The sequence below is a fragment of the Elephas maximus genome, chromosome 18 (genome assembly GCF_024166365.1).
Source record: "Elephas maximus indicus isolate mEleMax1 chromosome 18, mEleMax1 primary haplotype, whole genome shotgun sequence".
Taxonomy (NCBI): Eukaryota; Metazoa; Chordata; class Mammalia; order Proboscidea; family Elephantidae; genus Elephas; species Elephas maximus.
In genome coordinates this window covers 9,556,231-9,577,222 of record NC_064836.1, presented here as the reverse complement: position 1 = coordinate 9,577,222, position 20,992 = coordinate 9,556,231, and the positions used below count along the sequence as shown (strand labels likewise).

Below are 20,992 nucleotides of genomic sequence, written 5' to 3'. Positions count from 1 at the left end.
TTCCCCTCCTCAAGCCTTCCCCGCTCTCTGCATTTGCACTCTTTCTGAGTGAAACCCCTTCCCCAGACCCCAACCTCCTATCAATGGATGTGCACAAGCAGACGGTTGGCGTAAGACGCAGTATATCCGTCCGGCTAAGCTCAAGTGCCTGGAGCCAGACTGCCTAGATTTAAATCCCTCCGCGACTGCTGGCTGCGGCTGTTGCAAATATTATTTACACTCATTACTAGTTTGAAATTATGATAGTTATTAGACCTGCAACTCGATCTTGTTAATTAATGAATTACTAAAAAACACATGTATTATTATATCACTTTTTAAAATATCTTGATAGCTGTATTTTCATATACTTGGTTCCCTTTGTAAGGCTACGATTTTATTTTGTGTATTTGAAAACATTATTCTCAAAAGGGATCCATCAGCTTCCCCGGACCACCCCAGGATCCACGGCACAGAACAGCCAAGAGCCCCTGCCTAGACCCTACCCTGTAAGGGCATAGGCTCTGGGTGGTGCTGAAGTGCTGAGAGGCCGTGTGACAGGTCCTGGGAGCAGATCCCTCCTGGCCTCTCAGGGCCATCTCCTCAGCACTGCCTGGTGGCCAAGGGTTGCCCTCTGCTGGTCCAAAGATCCCTCACTGACCCTCGGGGTGGGGAATTCCCCTTCTATCTTCTCCTCTCCTCCCCTTTTCTGCTCCCTATTCCTCCCCCCCACCCCCTTCCATTTCAGGGAATTCACCAAGGAGCGGGAGAAGGCCAAATCCAGGGGAACCTTCCAGAAGCTCCGGGAGAAGCAGCAGCTGGAGGAGGACCTTCGAGGCTACATGAGCTGGATTACGCAGGGCGAGGTCATGGACGTGGAGGATTTAAGAGAAGGTTTGGATCTAAAGGCCAAGGTCTGCTTCCCCTCCCCACAGCTGAGCTACACCTTACAGTCTGTCCCCATAGAGACCCACCAGCTCATTTAACCCTCCAGCAAGCCTGGAGGGCCATCGAACAGGCCTCTGTTGCCATTGTGCAGATATACTAAGACCCTTAGAGCTGAGTGACTTACCCAAAGCCTTACACCTCAAAATGGGAGAATCCAGGTGTCCTGACACGGAGCCCAGGGCTTTTCCCATACTACCATGCCGCCCATCCATAACTGCCCTCCCCTCAGAGGTGGGCTCTTGGCTCTCGGGAATCTGGATCTCCGGAGAGCACAGAGGGATCTGAGCCCACCTCAGCCCACTATCACAGGTGTCTCTCTGTCAGTGTGCCCAGCCCAGGTGTGCCAGAAGGCCGGCCAACTTTCTCTCTCCTTTTTTTTTATCCCCAGGGAAGCTGTCTTTGGTTGAAGGTGGCTCCGACACAGAGAGCCTGTATGAAATTGAGGGCTTGAACAAAATCATCCAGTTTGTGTGAGTATCTGTCCAGCTCCCAGTGGGCTCCCAGCCCCAGCCCCCTGAGACGGTGCTGTTAGAACCAGTTTCCTTTTCCCTTGGTAGCTTTAGAGTCACTTTCTTGATCCCTTGAAAAGGTGACCTTTCTCAGAAAACAGGGCCAGTTCTTGCTTTGACAGGCTCTGAGGTGACCAGATCCTCAGGGGACATGTGATCAGAGAGGGCAGAGCTGATGACCTATTTATGTTCATAGGGCATGTGAGGAAGGAACGTGGGGGCGGGCAGCGAGCACATTTGCTGCCATGTCAGCTGGGACAGGGCGGAGCTGAGGTGAGGCCATCAGTCTTGGAAAGCTCCACCAGGGAAGGGAGAAGATGTGCAGTGCAAAGAGGCAGCACCGTGAGCTTTTCAGGAACAGGTTGGCCATGCTCAGATGTCAGGACACAAAGTGACACTATGAGCTTTCTTGTCTTTGTCTAAAAGGGAGGTTTGTTTGGTTGTTTCCTTTTACATATTCATGCTAATTGTGATTTTAAAGTATCACATAATATTTATCACATAATAAATATCATACATAATTGTGATTTTAAAGAATCAAATAAAAAAAAATATTAAAGACAAGGTGAAGGTCCCCATTGCTCTCCAAAGAGGTAACCATGGTAATGGTTAGCTTTGTATCCCTCTAAAACCATTTCTAAGGAGCCCTGATGGCACAATGGTTAAGTGCTCAACTACTGAGTGAAAGGTTGGTGGTTCAGACCCACCAGGCAGTCTGCGGGAGACAGACGTGGCAGTCTGCTTCTGTGAGGATGACAGCCTGGGACACTCTGTGGGGACAGTCCTGCTCTGTGCTGCAGGGTCGCCATGAGTCAGAATTGACTCAATGGCAATAGGCTTTGGTTAAGACCAGTTCTACATTTTTATATATCTCTTTCTCTCTCTAGTTCTTTCTCTCAATCTCTCTCTCTCTCTCACACACACACACACAGAGGACTTTGTTTTGTTTGTTTTTACATAATGGGGTGGTTGCTGTTAGGTGCCGTGGAGTTGGTTCCGACTCACAGCGACCCTGAGTATAACAGAACGAAACACTTCCTGGTCCTATGCCATCCTCATGGTCTTGTTATGCTTCAGCCAGTTGTTGCAGCGACTGTGTTAGTCCACCTCATTGAGGGTCTTCCTCTTTTTTGCTCTCTACTTTACCAACCATGGTGTCCTTCTTCAGGGACTGGTCCCTCCTGATAACACGTCCAAAGTATGTGAGATGAAGTCTTGCCATCCTTGCCTCAAAGGAGCATTCTGGCTGTACTTCTTCCAAGACAGATCTGTTTGTTCTTCACATAGTGGGGTTATTTATATTAAATTCCTACCACTACAGAACCTAGGACAGTGCTCAACACATGCGAGGTACTATCAAATATTTGTTGAATAAATAAATATGATATATACACTATTTAGTGACTTTCATTTCTCACTTAAAAATACCTACTGAGGACAACATATATATATATCTTCTTTGATTGGATGTAAACGATTGCAGAGTACGAATATGCCATAATTTATTTAATGAATTTTTTCAATTTTTGCAATACACACAGTGCCACAGGGAACATCCTTGCATGTAACTGGTTGTGCGTAAGTGTGAACATTTCTGCTAGAGAGATTTCTGGAAATGGAATTGCTGGGTCAAAGGGTACATAGATTTTAAACTGGTAAGCACGGCCCAACTGTTCTCCAAAAAGAGCAGCTCTAACTGTGGAAGTGCCCTTCCTTCCACCCTCCCCAACTCCAGATTTTAATTTTTTAAAACATTGCCTTTCTAACGGGTAAAATGCAGTATCACAGTGTTGTTTTAGTTAAAAATCAAAACGTATGGAGCACTTAATTTATGCTAGGCTCTGTGCTAAGCATCCTGCTTGCATCATCTCATTTAATTCTCTCAGAGATTGGCATCAACCTTTGAAAGATGAAGAACTTTGCTAGTAAGAGGCACGATTTTAAATCTGTCTGGCTCCTGCCTGCCCTTAGCTCACCTCCTGTGGCTGAGAGGAGAGCGACTGATCAGACAAAGCATGCAGAGCTTTATCTGAAAGCAGCAGTGGGACAGTGGGGCTTAGGTACGGGGCCCCTCACCTCCATCCTCCTCTCTCTCCTCCCTGCAGCCGACACTGGAGGCGCTGGAACCGCATCTTACGCTGGAAGTGCCATGATGTGGTGAAGTCCAGGGTCTTCTATTGGCTGGTGATCCTGATCGTTGCCCTCAACACCCTGTCCATCGCCTCAGAGCACCATAACCAGCCCCTATATTTGACCTATTTGCAAGGTGAGACGAGAACAGAAGGAAGAGAGAGGGCAGAGATGGCTTGATGCCAAAGGCAGCCAGTGGAATTGCAGGTTTTGCAGAAGAAGTCAATTAGATCTTGACATCATTTTCCAGCAATTACAAACTGCTGGGGCCGGATCTTATGGTCCAACCCTTCCTATTACACTGGAAAAATGGGGACCCTAAAAGACAAAATGACACATTCAACTTTCCTCCTCATGACGTTGTTGTTAGCTGCCATCGAGTTGGCCCCCAACTCGTGACCACCTCACGCACAATAGGATTGGACCATTGTGATCCATAGAGTTTTCACTGGCTGATTTTTTGGAAGTAGATAGCCAGGCCTTTCTTCCTAGTCCATCTTAGTCTGGACATTCCACTGAAACCTGTTGAGCATCAGAGCAAAATGCAAACCTCCACTGACAGATGGGTGGTAGCTGTACATGAGGTGCGTTGGCTGGGAACCAAACCCCAATCTCTAGCATGGAAAGCAAGAATTCTACGACTGCACCCCCCCCATGACATTACTAGGGACAATAGCATCAACACATTGGGACACCCTCCAGCTGCTTGCCCAAATGTCTGGGCAGATTATTCCAATTACAGATTCCTGGACATAATATTGGAGTCCTCATGGCGTAGTGGTTAAGAGCTCAGCTGCTAACCAAAAAGTCAGCAGTTTGAATCCACCAGCCAGTCCTTGAAAACCCTATGGGGTAGTTCCACTCTGTCATATTGGGTTGCTATGAGTTGGAATCGACTTGATGGTAGCAGGTATGGAGTGGTGAACATAATATTACCAGTAATTTAGGATTCTATTTAAGCATCCAGGTTCAAATTCTGCTACAGAAACAACAATCTTTCACCAACTATTTATTGAGTACAGCACTGTCTTAGTCACCTAGTGCTGCTACAACAGAAATACCACAAGTGGATGGCTTTAATAAAGAGAAATTTATTCTCTTGCAACCTAGTAGGCTCGAAGTCCAAATTCAGGGTATCTGCTCCAGGGGAAGGCTTTTTCTCTCTGTTGGCTCTGGAGGAAGGTCTTTGTCATCAATTTTCCCCGGTCTAGGGGCTTCTGTGCACAGGAACCTCAGATCCAAAGGATCCACTCTGCTCCCAGTGTTGCTTTCTTGGTGGTATGGGGTCCCCCTGTCTCTCTGCTCACTTCTCCCTTTTATATCTCAAAAGAGATTGGCTTAAAACACAATCTAATCTTGTAGATTGAGTCCTGCCTCATTACAATAACTGCCACTAATCCCATCTCATTAACATCATAATAGAGATGGGAAAATCACATCAGATGACAAAATGGTAGACAATCACACAATACTGGGAATCATGGCCTAGCCATACTGATAGATGTATTTTTGGGGACACGATTCAATCCATAACAAGTACATACTATATGTAAGGTATAGAAAAGGAACTGGAGATACAGAGAAAATTAATGTATTATATACAGGAGAAGAAAGCTGTTAATAAATAAATACTCTTAATTCAATATAGGTAAGGCAATGACAAGGAGTGCTGGTGGTGCAATGGTTAAGCACTTGGCTGCAAAATGAAATGGTGGTGGTTAAGCCCACCCAGCAGCTCCGTGGGAGAAAGACCTGGTGACCTGCTCGCATAAAGATTACAGCCTAGAAAACCCTATGGGACAGTTCTGCTTTGTCACATGCGGCGGCTGTGAGTCAAAAATTGACTTGATGGCACCTAACAACAACAACAGGGCAATGATAAAGGTAAATATAAGGTAGCAAGAGGAGGATCCCAGAGGAGGAGATGTCGGAGCTCATGAGTCTTAAGTAGACAAACACCAAGCAATCAAATGGAGGAAGGAATTCCAGCAGAAGGAGTTTCATGTGCGAAAATATGAAGATAGAGAACAGTATGGCGAATTCAGGAAGCCATGCAAAATTTGATTTGACTGGAATTTTGCATGGGACCAAGAGAGTGGCAAGAAATGTATTTGCTCATAAAAAAAAACCCAGAAAACCAAACCCATTGCTGTCAAGTCGATTCCAACTCATAGCGATCCTTTAGGACAGAGTAGAACCGCCCCATATGGTTTCCAAGGAGCTGCTGGGGGACTCAAACTGCTGGCTTTTTGGTTAGCAGCCAAATGCTTAGCCATTGTGCCATGAAGGCTCCATACCCACTAACCCACTGCTGTCGAGTCTATTCCAACTCATAGCGACCCTATAGGACAGAGTAGTACTGCCCTGTAGAGTTTCCACGGAGCACCTGGCAGATTCAAACTGTGGACCTTTTGGTTAGCAGCTGTAGCACTTAACCACTCTGCCACCAGGGTTTCCCCAGGGCTTCATAGGGGGCCTTATATACTTAAGTGTTGGGACGTTGAACTTTAGGCAATGGGAAGACTATGAAAAGTTATAAGTAGGGATATAACATAATCAGACTGGAGTTTTTGAAAGATCAGTCTTGGTAGGAGACAAACCAGTCAGCCTCATCTAGGTAGTAGATGCCTCCCTGGGTGTGGAGCTCTGGACTGTGACGAGGAGGTGTTGTTGTTACTTGCCGTTGAGTCAATTCAAACTCATAGTGACCCCATGTGTTACACAGTAGAACTGTTCCATAGGGTTTTATTGTCTGTAATCTTAACAGAAGCACACGAGCCAGGCCTTTTCTTCCGCAGTACTGCTGGGTAGGTTTGTACTGCCAACCTTTAGCTTAGTAGTTGAGCGTAGATAGTTCGCACCACTTAGGGACCATGTGACAAGGAGTAGGTTAAGAGAAAAGGAGAACCAGTCCCAAAAACATGTGGTCCGAACCAAATGCCCCTCCAAACATCTAGCAATGCTGCAAAAATTAAAATAACAATATTTCAAAGAAAGATGAGGAAGCCTCTGGTTGACATAAACAAAAAGGCTACCCAAAGCTAGAGTGGTGAGTTCATGAGCTGACTTCCAGGGACATTTTTAGACCTAGGCCTAGACTCTAAGGGGTGGGGTTTGGGCCCTTAAAGCCTATGCAGGTTCAGGAGACAGGGCCCTGGGCTGCATGAGGTGAGGGAGCTGTAACAGATGTCCTGTGTAGAGCCAGGACTCTGGGAGGCCTGCCCCCTGCATAAGGGAGACAAAAGTCTCACTGCCCACTGAGCTGAGGAAGGAGCTTAGAAGTTTATCCCTGCTGGAGGCTCTGGGAGGAAAGAAAAATATTTCAAGTGAAAAATCAAAATCCCAGGCTATATCCTGTATGGATATGGGGTTCAATTCGAAATACCCTTCATGGTGCAGGAATCCTAACCAAAAATCAAAACCACTGCTGTCAAGTCAATTCTGACTCATAGTAACCCTGTAGGACAGAGCAGAACTGCCCTATAGGGTTTCAAAGGCTGTAAATCTTTATGGAAGCATAATGCCGCATCTTTCTCCCTAGGAACCCCTGAGGGGTTTGAACCACTGACCTTTGGTTAGCAGCCAAGCACTTAACCACTTCACCACCAGGGCTCCTAAGTCAAGATAGTAACATAAAAACTAGTCTCAGGAAAGTGAAATGCCTAGGCTGCCCAACAGAAGCAAACACAAGCCACTCTTTAAGGAGGCTTCTCAACCCAAGGCATACAGAATTCCTGCAAGGAAAAGTGGTTCCTAAAGATGAACTCAAAATAAAAAACATTGCAAACCAAATAAGGCACAACCAACAGGAGCTAGCATCCCCAGAAACCCAATATAATAAATATAATAGAACCGTATAAAAGAGACTACGTTTAAAATGATGAAGGAGATAAAAGATAAAAATAAATAGAATAAAGACTTTTTTTCTATGGGAAGAAGATAGGAAATGAAACTACAGATCAGCTGTATCCATCTCTTCCTTCATTCATTGCAGTCAGTCTGTCTGGAGAACTCCTTAAATGTGCCCTTATCAATGACCAAATGTCGACAAAACGTAGACACTGCCCTCCAAGACGGGTCAAAGGTGAATCTGAGGTTTCTGGCCTATGCAGACCAACGGGTGGTAGTCCCACTTACTGAAATGAGGAAGATGGTCAATGACCAGGCACTGGGGTCGGGGGGAGGGCTGGGGGGGTGGACAGTGTCATCAACTTGGTCTCGGGCATGTTGAATTTGAGGTGTCTTTGAGACATCCAAACAGAGATGTCCAAGAGGCAGATGGAAAAATGGGCTTGGGATTCAGAGGAGAGGTTTGAGCTGAGGAATCAAAACCCGAGAGTCTAGAGCAGAAGGAATGTAGGATGCTGTTATGGATTGAATTGTGTCCCCTCAAAATGTGATTCCCAGTACTGTGTGGTTCTCCATTTTGTCATCCGATGTGATTCTCCTATGTGTTGTAAATCCTACATCTATGACATAGTGGTTAAGAGCTCCGGCTGCTAACCGAAAGTTCGACAGTTAAGATCCACCAAGGGCTCCTTGGAAACTCTATGGGGCGGTTCTGCCTTGTCTTATAGGGTCACTATGAGTTGGAATCAACTCAACAGCAACCGGTGTGTGTGTGTGGGTGTATGATGTTAACGAGGCAGGATTTTTTTTATGTTAATGAGGCAGGATTCAATCTCCAAGATTAGGTTGTATCTTGAGTCAATCTCTTTTGAGATGTAAAAAAGAGAAGCCAGCAGAGAGATAGAAGAACCTCATACCACCAAGAAAGTGGTGCCAGGAGCAGAGTGCATCCTTTGGACCTGGGGTCCCTGTGCTGAGAAGCTCCTAGACCAGAGGAATATTGATGACAAGGACCTTCCTCCAGAACCGACAGAGAAAGAAAGCCTTCCCCTGGAACTGGCACCCTTAATTCGAACTTCTAGCCTACTAGACTGTGAGAGAATAAACCTCTGTTTGTTAAAGCCATCCACTTGTGGTATTTCTGTTATAGCAGCACTAGATAACTAAGACAGATGTCCAGTTGAATTTGAGCTACAGTTAGCAAATGGTTTTTTAGTATGTGTGTCCCAAATATTAAATGGGAAACACTTACGCTAAGGAATTGTGTGTTGGGTTCAAGGGAGTTAAAGTTTGCTGGGCTCCTGTATTTTATCTGGCAACCCTATTCCTAGTTTGAGGCTTACTTGAAAAAACAAAAATTGGCTCAGGTATTGATTTGGGGAATAATCTAAAAAACTGTTACTGCATTCTCATCGTGATCTTCCAGGGTGCGAAGCATCGGCAGGAGCCAGCGCTCTGAGCCTAGCAGGAGGTGGTGTCACGTAATGATTAAGAGGAGACTTTGGAGCCCTGGTGGCACAGTGGTTAAGAGGTTGGCTGCTAACCAAAAGATCGGCAGTTTGAATCCACCAGCTGCTCCTTGGAAACCCGATGGGGCAGTTCTACTCTGTCCTGTAGGGTCACTATGAGTCGGAATTGACTCTACAGCAAAAGGCTTGGGTTTTTTTTTTTTTTTTTTTTTTTGGAGTTACAAGCTCAGCTGCTAACCAAAAGGTTGGAGGTTCGAATCTACCCAGAGACATCTTGGAAGAAAGTCCTGGTGATCTGCTTTTGAAAAATCAACCTTCAAAAACCCTATGGAGCACAGTTCTACTCTGACACACATGGGGTCTCTGTTGGTTGGAATCTATTCCACAAAACGGATTTTTTGGTTTTGGAGCTTGGCTTGGAATCCTGACTCTGCCATTTGCTTAGCTGTGTGACCTTAGGCAAGTTATTTAACCTCTATTTCTTCCTATGTGAAATGGGGATAATAATAGGACCTATTTCATTAAGAGGAAAAAGAAAAAAGCTGAGAGTCATGGGCATAGAGACAGCAATTGTGTGGTCTTAAATTACCAGGGATAGTGTAAACAGTGGAGCCTTGGTGGTGGATAGTGTAAACAGTGGAGCCCTGGTGGTGGATAGTGTAAACAGTGGAGCCCTGGTGGTGGATAGTGTAAACAGTGGAGCCCTGGTGGTGCAGTGCTTAAGAGCTCAGCTGTTAACCAAAAGGTTGGCAGTTTTAATCCAGCGGCTACTCCTTGGAAACCCTATGGGGCAGTTCTACTCTGAGCTGGAATCAACTCAGTGGCAATGAGTTATTTGGTTTAGTGCATACAGTAAGGAGCCCTGGTGGCACAGTGGTTAAGTGCTTGGCTGCTAACTGAAAGGTCTGCACTTTGAACCCACCAGCTACTCCATGGGAGAAAGATGTGGCGTTCTGTTCCTGTAAAGATCACAGCCCTGGAAACCCTGTGGGGCAGTTCTACTCTGTCCTGTAGGGTCGCTGTGAGTCAGCATCGACCCCTCAGCAATGGTTTTTTTGTTTTTTTACTGTACGTAGTGAGGAAAGAGAAGGGCTGGGGCTCAAGCCCGGCAGTCAGTGGTTGGATAAAGCATGCATCTGCAGAAGGTGCTGAGGAGAAGCAGGAGAAGTAGAGGAAATCCAGAAGAATGTGGTGGCAAAGAAGCCAAGGAAAGAGAGGGTTTGAAAGAACAAGAGAATGGAACAGTGTCTAGTGCTGCTGGTAGGTCAGGAAAATGATGATGAAAATGTCCCATGGATTTGGCAACGTGGAGGTGATTGATGACTCTGGAGAGAGTTGTGTTGGTGGAGAATTCAGACAGATGTGAGTGGAGGAGGTGGGTATGGAGGACCCCAGGTGTGAAGACAGGAAGAGAGCAATATAGACAACTCTTTCAAGAAGTTCGGCTGTGACAGAGGAGAGGGCTAGGACAGGAGTTAAAGAAGGACAGGGGAGAGAGTTGGACATTTTAAAATGTCAGTGGGAGGATCCATTTGAAAGGACGAAGTTAAATGTACAGGAAAGAAAGGATCGTTGACATTGGGGCTTCTGAGACAATGGGTGGGGGGACCAAAGCATAGGTGAACAGACTGGTTTTGGTTAGACGGAGGGACACCTCTTCTAGCAGGAGATAGGGAGGCATACAGTGATGAGGGAGTGGCAGAGCCTACACTACTCAACAAACTCAAATGTAACACAGCTCGCTTACTGTTAAGTATGATATGGTTCAACCTTTTAGAAATCTAGATTGGTGTTCCTTCCAGGGTAAAAACTTACCAGGCTTTACTGGACTTTGAGACCTTGGAAACCTGGTAGGGGCGTGCTGGGTTGTGGGGTTTGCCAAGGCAACATGTTGAAGGCAGGAAGAGGTAAGGAAAGTGATGCTGAAGTAGTGCTGACTCTTTCAACCCCACAGACGTTGCCAACCGGGTGCTACTGGCTCTCTTCACCATCGAGATGCTGATGAAGATGTATGGGCTGGGCTTACACCAGTACTTCATGTCCATCTTCAACCGCTTTGACTGCTTCGTGGTGTGCAGCGGCATCCTAGAGATCCTGCTGGTGGAGTCGGGCGCCATGACACCGCTGGGCATTTCTGTGCTTCGCTGCATCCGCCTCCTGAGGCTGTTCAAGATCACCAAGTGAGGGCGGCGGGCTGGGGCTCTGCAGGTTCTGTGCGCACACCACAGCCTGATCTGCTCACCTGTCTCATTTCCCAGGGTCTTAGTTTTTTTTTTTTTTGGGGTCTGTGCCAGTCCAGGGATGGCCCCTGGGCCAAGTCTTCTCTCATTCCTTGAACTAACTTCATGCTCCAGAAGAGAAATAACTTCTCCCCCTTTGACCTCATTTCGCTATTTTCTTTCTCACCTGTTACTATTGCCTTATGGCAGGACAGGGGAGAGAGGGCAGTGGAAAGAGAACAAAGGCAAGACTGGGAGAGGAAAAGCAAACGGGATATGAAAGGGGAAGCCTGGAATTTTGCATGTGACTGAGAGAGTGGCAGGAGATTTGTTTACTCATTAGAAAAACAAAAAAACAAAAACCTGTTGCTGTCCAGTGGACTCTGACTCCTAGCAACCCTGTAGGACAGAGTAGAACTGCCCTATATGGTTTCCAGGAAGTGGCCGGTGGGTTCCAACTGCCAACCCTTTGTTTAGCAGCCAAGCTCTTAACTGATGAGCCAACCACTTCTCTTCACCACTGTCACTATGAGTTGGAATTGACTCAATGGCAACGGGTTAGTGTGAACCGGGGCCCTGGTGGTACAGTGGTTAAGAGCTCAGGTTGTTAACCAGATTTCGGCAGTTTGAATCCACCAGCTGCTCCTTGGAAACCCTATGGGGGCAGTTCTGCTCTATCCTCTAGGATCACTATGAGTTGGAATCAACTCAACAGGTACGGGTTTGGGTTTTTTGTTTTTTGGTGTGAGCTGGGCACTGCTAGGCACAGGGGAGAGGGGAGTACCAGGAGAGAAGTGACTCTTACCCTCATGGAGTTTTAGTCCGGGGGTGGAACCATAAGTTAATCAAAAACTAATCAACAGTCCCACTAACAAATGTGAAATTATAAACAGAGGTAAGAGCTCTGGAGAAAGGAAAGAGTGGGCGAGGCAGCCATGAATCCAGGTCCTTCCAGGCCTCAGGCAGCCCTTTGTCCCTCTGATCCATCAGTCCCAAGTCTTCCTCCAATGTCCATCTAGACTTCATGAAGCACAGTGTGAGGGGCTCATCTCCCCCCACCTTGCTGTTCCTCTTCCCTCAGGTATTGGACATCACTGAGCAACCTGGTCGCATCCCTGCTCAACTCCGTCCGCTCCATTGCCTCCCTGCTGCTGCTGCTCTTCCTCTTCATCACCATCTTTGCTTTGCTGGGCATGCAGCTCTTTGGGGGCAGGTACGACTTCGAGGACGTGGAGGTGCGGCGCAGCAACTTCGACAACTTCCCCCAAGCCATCATCAGCGTCTTCCAGGTAGGCTGTTGGCCTGCATGCCTCTCCCCCGCCATGCTTGCTGAATGCTGCGTCTTGTCCTTCAAAATCAGGGTGGCATCACCTCCTCCAGGAAGCCTTCTCCAACTCTCTGGCTTTAGTTCAATGTCCCCCTCTGGGCTGTGCATCGCCTGTGCATCTCTCCATTGTAATAGCTGTGTATCTGTCTTCTCCACAGGACTCTGAGCTCCTGAGGCTAGGCACGGTCCCAATTTGTTTTGTCTTTGCCCCTGGTGCCTAGCACAGTGCTGGCCCCAGTGGGACTCAACAGATATTTACTGAATGTCTTTGCGTGGGCTGGGAGTGCAGAGGTGTGTTTTTCTCCCAGGTGTACTCATGTCTCTGAGGGCAGTTAGACAAAGAAAACTCTCCCTTCCCAAGGCCAGGAAAGCCTCGAGAAATGCCAACCATTTCTCACCCAGGAAGCATGACTCAGTCAATCATTCACCAGACTCCACCCACGGAGGAAGCATGGTTGACCCCTGAGAGGTCTTCCAAACCCAGAACTCCTAGAGGTGTTTTCTTCCTGTAGACCATAGAAACATTCTTCTCTATTGTCAGTACCTGTGTGTTGAGAGTGACATCACCTTGTGGTACTAGCGGAGATCTCCACCCTCTCTTTTTCCCATTTGCCTGGTGGCTGGCTAGGCATCATGAATTTCAGGGGACTTGACATTCCGCATCCTTTCTGGAGGCTGAATGACAAGAGGCCTGGGAGGGGCAGTACAGTTAAGCCTGAGGATTGGGGACAGAGCACGGGAAGTGGGGACCCCACAATCAGCCTCCTTGGCCCTCGAGAGCCAATGATAAGCTTTTAGATCATTGGAAGAGGTGCAGTGAGGGAGCAGTGACCATGCATCTTGGGCCAAGGGTTGGAGAGGTGGAGGAGGGGAAAATTCTGGAATAACCTGACCATTGGAAGAGGCCTTTGGACAATACACTCCCAACAGCGGACTCACAGCCCCTGTGTGTTTCTACTCCTCAACTCCTCTCCCCAGGTCCTGACAGGGGAGGACTGGACTTCGATGATGTACAACGGGATCATGGCCTACGGCGGGCCATCCTACCCCGGCATGCTTGTGTCCATTTATTTCATCATCCTTTTCGTCTGTGGCAACTGTATCCCCTTGGGAGTGGGGTGCAGAAAAGAGCTCAGGGACGGGGGTGGGGAGAGGGGCTGAAAAAGAAGGTCAAAGTGCCCACTTTCCAGGTAGCTCTGGTGAGAGGGGAGCTCCCAGGCTCATGGGGATGGAGGTAGAACATAGCAAATGGAGATACAGCTAAAGGGTGACTCTTCTCATCCAGGAGGTTAGAGATTCACAGGTATGATCGGTTGGAAGTGGGAGGAATTAATCTCAGAAGCATTGGAGAACGGGGGGGCAGGTAGGGGAAGGGTGGGATTTGGGTGATAGTGGTAAAGTTGGTGGGACAGTCTGGTGCAAAGATTTGGAGGCTGTCGGAGAAACCAGGGTCTTATGGCCATGGGTGGTCAGTTTGAACACTGGGGCCAGATAGTCTAAGCTAGGACAGGCCGAGAGATGAGATGGGAGGGTGAAGTAGATGGGGCCACAGAAAGCTGGTTGTGCCTAAGGGCACCTTGGAATGTGACATTATAGGTAGTGGTGAGAAGGGAGGGAACCATTGTTCGCTGAGCTAACGTGTATGCCGAGCATGGTCCTCACTTGCAGTGTTTCTCTGGCCTCACACGCAGCTCCTGGTGAAAGGCTGGGCTCTGGACGGGAAGTGGTGGGATTCAAAGGCCATAGTGGATTCAGGCCCCATCATGGGCATCCTCTGCAGGCAGCTGTCTCTGAAGATTCACATCCACATCCCTGGCCCCATACCCTCCTATGGGGAAGCTCAGGCAAGAGGGACTTCAATGGTAATGGGTTCAGGTCCTGCCAACACGCAGACAGGGTGGCACTCCTGTTGGGAGGTTGCCCTTTCACCCACAACCTGAGGCTCCTGAGCTGGACCCCTTCAGACATCTTGCTCAACGTCTTCCTGGCCATTGCTGTGGACAACCTGGCCGAGGCGGAGAGCCTGACTTCCGCCCAGAAGGCCAAGGCTGAGGAGAAGAAACGCAGGAAGATGTCCAAGTGAGTGTTGTGTTCTCAGCTGGGGCGGGGGGTCTGCAGTGCTCCTCCATGGCTGCAGGCTCCCAGCCCTGGGCAGATGCCTCCCAGTAGCCTGAGGAGCAGGACCATGACACTGTGGACATCCAGGGACTCTAAGTTCTATGAAAAAAAAAAAAAAGTTCTATGAGGGGAAACGTTTCTCTAAGTTCAAAGAGGAAATCATCCCACTTAGATGAAAAAAAAAAGTCGCCATCGAGCTGCAGTGACCCCATGTGGTTCAGACTAGACTGTGCTCCATGGGGTTTTCAATGGCACAGTTTTTGGAAGTAGATCACCGGGCCTTTCTTCTGATGCACCTCTGGGTGGACTGGAACTCCCAACTTCTGGGTTAGCAGCTGAGTATGTTAACCGTTTGCACCAGGAAACATGTTGTCAGAGCCGGCCGGGCTGGGCCAGTGTACCTTGGCGAAGGGCTCTAGGGATTCTCCGTGCAGGCCTGCCGCTGAGTCACTGCGCTTCTCGGAGGGAATACTGTCCCTTCGCTGAGCCTCAGGCATCTCATCTGTGAAGTGGGGTTGATTTCTCAGGTCCTTTATAGTTCTCTCCAGCTGCGGTTTTGGAACTACTCCCTGGGAGTGAAATCAGGACTGGTTGGCTGTTTCTCAAACTCTAGCACACAAATGAGCCACTGGGGATCTTGTTAGAATGCAGATTGTGGTTCAGTGGTTCTCGGGTGGGACCGAGCTGCTGCCATTTCTTACAAGCTCCCAGGTGTGACCATATTGCTGGTTGGAGGACCACATTTGAGTACCTCTGCTCTAGACAAAGGCCTGCTCCCTCTAGTGCCCACACGTGCAGGAATGGGATACCCAGTCCTGGTGAAGGAAAGTTAAGAAGAGAATAGGAGAGACCAGAAATGGAGTCCAGACATTTCCTAAGACATTTCCACAGAGTTGAGCCCAGTCTTGGACCAAACCACGCTGAGAATTGTTTATGAACTAGGTGCAAACCTGCTTTCTACCCATTCGCCAATCCAAAACCCAGATGTGCATCACGCCTTCTCATCACAGAGAAAGGACGTGTCCGGATGTATAGCCACTTGATGGCCAAAGGTGCACCTTCCTCCACGAAGCCCTTGGAGCCCTTGGTGTGGGGTCTCCCTGAGGGTGTTTTCAGGCTGAGCAGAAACCCCAAGAACTTTCTGGTTGAGTCTCCACTTTAGGTTGTCTTGTTTTTCTGACTCAGGGGTCTCCCAGACAAGTCAGAGGAGGAGAAGTCAATTTTGGCCAAGAAGCTGGAACAGAAACCCAAGGGTGAGGGCATCCCCACAACTGCCAAGGTGAGCACATCACATGGAATGCTTTCAGAGGTAGGATGCGAGGACCTCCAAAAGTCCCCTGGTTCACCCCTGTGCCTTAGGGTGCTGGCAGGGTGGGTTGGAAGGTAAGGGAAGTGAGGGGATCCACCTCTACTCTGAGCAGAAGGAGAGTCAGTGGCTTAGCTTCTCTACAGAATCCTTTCTACTGAGAGCCACAGAGGCCCCCTATCTGGGACTTGACTTCTTCTTCAGAGTCTCAGCTTCCCATCCCAGAACAAGGAGGAAACTCCCTCCCAACCTGACGCCCACTGTTTCTGAAGGGCCCAGGTGTTCTTCCCACCATTTCCAGCCCCAGCCCACTTATTCCAGGCTGTCTCAGCTCATTTTCCCAGAAGCTGAGGAAGCACAGCTTAAAGGGTTGGGGAACTGGGTTCCAGAGAGGCTGAGGATGCTGGTCTGAGGAGCTCAGCTCTCTTCCAGAGAACCAAGCAGAGACACAGAGAAGACAGACTCAGACTGCCGGGCTTAGGTCTGAACTCTGCCTGGGCGAGTTGTCTGATCTTTCTAGGCCTTTCTCATTTGTAAAACAGTAAAGATCATAATATTACCTATCCTTCAGGCTGTACGGAGGATTAAATGAGGAAGCCCGCATTGGCTTAATAAATGGAAACTAAAGCTTTTGTGTTCATCTTCATTGTGTTTCTTCCTACAGCTGAAAATCGATGAGTTTGAATCTAACGTTAATGAGGTGAAGGACCCTTACCCCTCGGCTGACTTCCCAGGTGAGGGTTCTGGAGCCTGGGCGGGAGCAGGGATCCGGGGACAGTGGAAGGGGTGTGCTGGTGTCAGGGAACAGTGGTGGTTCAGTGGTAGAACTCTTGCCTTCCATGCAGAAGACCAGAATTTGATTCCCAGCCAATGCACCTCGTGCGCAGCCACCGCCTGTCCCTCAGTGGAGGCTTGTGTGTTGTTATAATGCTAAACGGGTTTCAACAGAGCTTCCAGACTAAGACAGATGAAGAAGAAAGGCCTGGAGATCTCCTTCCAAAAATCAGCCGGTGAAAACCTTATGGATCACAATGGTCCGATCCCATTGTGCATGGGTCACGGAGCTAACAACAACAACAATACTGATGTTGAATTTTCCCCAGGGACTATCTCTTGTGTGTCCCGCTACATCGACCCCTCCATGAGGAGTTCATGATACTGAAGACATCCCTCCTGTACCTAGCCTTGAACATAAGCCATCTCCTAGCCTGCCTTTCCCGCAGCACACACTATAGAAAAATCTACACACTTCATTTCCATTTAATTCAGCAAGTATTTATTGAGTGCCAGCTACGTGCTTCCGTGCTGAGGACTCTATTTTCACGGAGCACAGAGGCTCGTGGGCACACATGTCTTCCATACCAGCAGCGCAGGACAGACGGTAAAGGAAGGCGTGCCATCTAAGTGGTGCTGGAGTTGGGGCAGACTAGTCACCATCCCGTGTCGGGCAGGGCTGGGGGCTGGACTGACACAGGGTTGAGGAGAACCACGACTGGCATTGTGGGAAAATCTGAAAGAAGGAGACAATGAAAGGAGGGGGTGGGAGGATGGATAAGACACAGCCATGGACAAATTACAAACATTTCTAAATGCAAATAACCAGTGGCTGCTGCAGAAACTCCTGTTCAAGGAGAGGAACAAACAGAGTGAGCAGAACCAGGCTGTATTCATCTGAAAAGGCTGCCCGGACGAGAGAGACCTGGTGCCCAAGGGTGCTCAGGTTCTCTCTCTGCTCGCTCCTGGGTCCTGCAGAGCACTGGGCCACTGATGCCTTTCTATGTCTATTGTGGAATCAGCTGATTAGCATCTGTTTTCTCCAGTGCCCCTGAGCTCCAGGGGGACTTTTTGTGCTATAAATGGCACAGTGCTGAGTAAGTGATTTTACACAGTGAAGTATGGGGAACAGAGCTGGTGTAGACAAGACTAATAACGTTGGAAGGGCCTTAGGGGGAGGGGAAGGGCTGGAAAGAAGAAGCCAGAAGAAGCCAGGAGGGTAGAGGGCCTGTGGGCCGGGCCATTGGAAGAAAGGTCTTACCAAGGGGATCGAATATGTTGGTTTATATCCTGGCTCTCTCTGAAAATGATTTGAAATGGCCTACAACAAAAGATATGTGGAAACAATTTACAAAACGGGCATAGACTGAGGAAGTATGAACTAAGGGAAAAAAGAAAGCAAATGTGTTAACTAAGAATGTGTCCCTGTGATTGAGCATAAAGTGTGCCTCTGGGGCCTTGACATGTCGAGATGCTCATTCTGAGGAAGAAGAAAGCAGTCAGGTTCCTGAGAACCAGCATGTGATTCCAGTGGAGCTGAGAACCCCGCAGCTGGAAGGGTGACTCTGAGTGTCTCCATCAGTTCAGGATAACCACGGAAGGCCATGGCCAGCTAGGGGTAGGAAGAAGGTGGGGTGGATAGGCTGAAGGAGCCGAGGGCTGGGCTAGTACTTGTAAGAGGAGGAGCACCCCAACATTAGACAGGGCCCCCCAGCCTCATCACTAGATCTCCCACCCTGGAACTGAGGACCTCAGACGTTCAGTTCCCACAAGGCCCTGAGACCCTACAAATGTGCCTGGAGTGTCCATCTCTCCTTCTTCTACCACCGCCCCCTCCCTTACCTGGCATGGTACTGGGGATTGGCTGAAGCTCAAGAAATACTGATTTTTTTTTTTTCATGCTGGGAGTTCCTCTCTGAAAATGATTATTTTTAGGATCCTAGGCCAGAAGAGAGCCTTAGAGTTCGCTTATTCCAATAACCGTCCTGCCCGGCGTTGGTTTCAGAAACTGGGAAAGTGAAGCTCGGCCACGGGAAGGGACTCAGCAAGTTAGTGGCAGAGCCAGGACCACAACTCAGGTCTCCTCACCTGAAGTGGGGTCCAACTCCTGCCCTCCACCTATGAGATTTGAGGTGGTGCAGGTGGGCCTGGACCTGAGGCAAAAGATGCAGCAGCAAGGTTCCCTGGCTGGCTCCTAGGCCCACTTCTGGAAGGTTCTGGGCCTGTCCTATCCACCCCTGCCAGCTCAAATCTGCTGACTAGGGGGAGGGGGGACAAGAATATGCATGGACCAGACCCTGCCAACGTCCTTATGCCCACACTGGCCTGGTACCACTGTGTGCTGGCTGCATTCCGGGCTAATAGGAGGGCTCAACACAGAAGCCAGGAGAGCAGCAAGGTATGGGAAGACACCCCCAATTTCTCTCTCCCCCTCTCCCCACAGGGGATGATGAGGAAGATGAGCCCGAGATCCCAGTGAGCCCCCGACCACGTCCCCTGGCTGAGCTGCAGCTGAAGGAGAAGGCAGTGCCCATTCCAGAAGCCAGCTCCTTCTTCATCTTCAGCCCCACCAATAAGTGGGTGGTGCCTGCCAATACTGTGCAGGGTGATTGATAGGGCTGTCAGAGAGGCCTGCTTCTCTGTCCTAAAGAGATTTCCTCCTCCTGAGTCTCTGTGTCTATGACTACACCATGAGAAACTCATTCCTTTACCTTAAGACCTGTGTCCTTTTTAAAATGGTAGTATCTCTGGGAGAAGTAATGCTTTAAGCCTTATTAGTTACTTTCACCTAAGACGGACTGTGTTTATTGGTTCCTATCTGAGGGACAAGGGCATAAGAGCAAGAGGCCAATGAACGTGGCCAGAAGCTAGGAGGAGGGTTGGCAGGTAAGAAGAGACGGTGGGAGACAGCAGAAAGGGGGAAGCTGTAGTTTTTATTGGCTTCGCAGTTTTACACTTCAAAATATACACAGACTGTGAGTCCAAATTGACTTGATGGCAATTGGTTTGTTTTGTTTTAATATAGTCTTCACCAAGTTTTATCTGTCTTCCTTGTGGATAGAGATGAGTCTGTCCCTTTGTTTTGGTCGGAGACCATAGGATGGTGGTGGTATATTAGCGGGGTGGGCAGGTGGTGCAGGGGCTTGGTTGGGAGATGCAGCTAAGGCTGCAGGAGGCAGGGACAGGATAGGGCACAAGGACCCCCTGCATGTCCAGCCAGAGGACCATCCAGATGCAAAGCAATACTTCTCCGCTGACACATGGGAGGTGGGAATGGGGGAGGCCTGTTGTCCCTCTGCAGGACAGAAGCTGATGGGGTCTGAGGTCCAGTAGCTCACAGCTGCCCTGACTACCCTTCCCTGCCCCACCAGGATCCGTGTCCTGTGTCACCGCATTGTCAACGCCACCTGGTTCACCAACTTCATCTTGCTTTTCATCCTGCTTAGCAGTGCTGCCCTGGCGGCTGAGGACCCCATCCGGGTGAAATCTGTCAGGAACCAGGTGATGGCCGCACCGCCTCTGTAGGCACAGCTCGCTCCCCCACTGAGGCCTCGGCCACAGCCATGCCTCACTCTGGTGCTCAGAGTTCAGCTGTTTCCTCTATGCAGGCATCAGAGTTTCTTAGAGTTTAAGCTCCTTGAGGCCCCAGCCTGCCCGAACCACTCCTTCTGACAGTGTTGTCATAGCATGTGGCCCAGACAGGCTGTCCCTCCTGGCTTTTGGTGACAATGACGATGCTGAGGAGGAGGAGGAAGATAGCATTACTCTATCCTTCCTCTCACTGCTTCTCTCCCCTCCTGTGTGACCCTCACTCTGTCCTCAGATCCTTGAGTATTTTGACATCGTGTTCACCTCTGTTTTCACTGTGGAGATTATCCTCAAGGTGCGTGAAGGCTCTGGACAGCCCTGGGCCAGGGAACCAGGCATGCCTGATGTGGCTTCGACTTCCACATGCCGAACTCACACAAGGGCTGGGGTTGGCAGGGAAGGGGAGGAGTACAATAAAGATGGGGGGCAGAAGGGAGAGAATCATGGGGCCTGGGAGGCCAGGTGGGCCTTTGGCTTATTGGCTGGAATGAGTGTGTGAGTGGGTGGCTGGGTGCATACCTGAGGTACAACCAACCTGTAGCTTGCCCACCTCTCAGCAGAGCACAATCCATGTCTGTGAAGCCTCAGACTCTTTCTTCCACACTGAAGGCAGAACAGCTTAAGAGTAGACCTGGGGAACTGTGATTTGTCCCTAGATCTTCATTACTAATGACTGGAAGGGCCTCTCTCTCCAGGAGTCCCAGAGAAGTGACCATTGCCCCAGGCTGGAAGCTCTGCCCTCTCACGGCCCTCCCACTACCCCCTGCCAAAGCACG

General features: G+C 49.0%; 1 protein-coding gene across 1 annotated transcript in view; it reads left to right on the top strand.

The window, feature by feature from the left end:
* CACNA1S (calcium voltage-gated channel subunit alpha1 S) overlaps positions 1 to 20,992 on the top strand; it is a 90,042-nt gene that overhangs the window by 33,285 nt on the left and 35,765 nt on the right. Inside the window, exons 8-19 of the mRNA XM_049858100.1 lie at positions 728 to 873; positions 1,316 to 1,397; positions 3,542 to 3,702; positions 10,839 to 11,064; positions 12,185 to 12,392; positions 13,409 to 13,529; positions 14,395 to 14,509; positions 15,734 to 15,827; positions 16,519 to 16,588; positions 19,072 to 19,204; positions 20,000 to 20,129; positions 20,452 to 20,511. Coding sequence (XP_049714057.1) covers positions 728 to 873; positions 1,316 to 1,397; positions 3,542 to 3,702; positions 10,839 to 11,064; positions 12,185 to 12,392; positions 13,409 to 13,529; positions 14,395 to 14,509; positions 15,734 to 15,827; positions 16,519 to 16,588; positions 19,072 to 19,204; positions 20,000 to 20,129; positions 20,452 to 20,511 — 1,546 coding nt within the window. The remainder of the gene's footprint in view (positions 1 to 727; positions 874 to 1,315; positions 1,398 to 3,541; positions 3,703 to 10,838; positions 11,065 to 12,184; positions 12,393 to 13,408; positions 13,530 to 14,394; positions 14,510 to 15,733; positions 15,828 to 16,518; positions 16,589 to 19,071; positions 19,205 to 19,999; positions 20,130 to 20,451; positions 20,512 to 20,992) is intronic.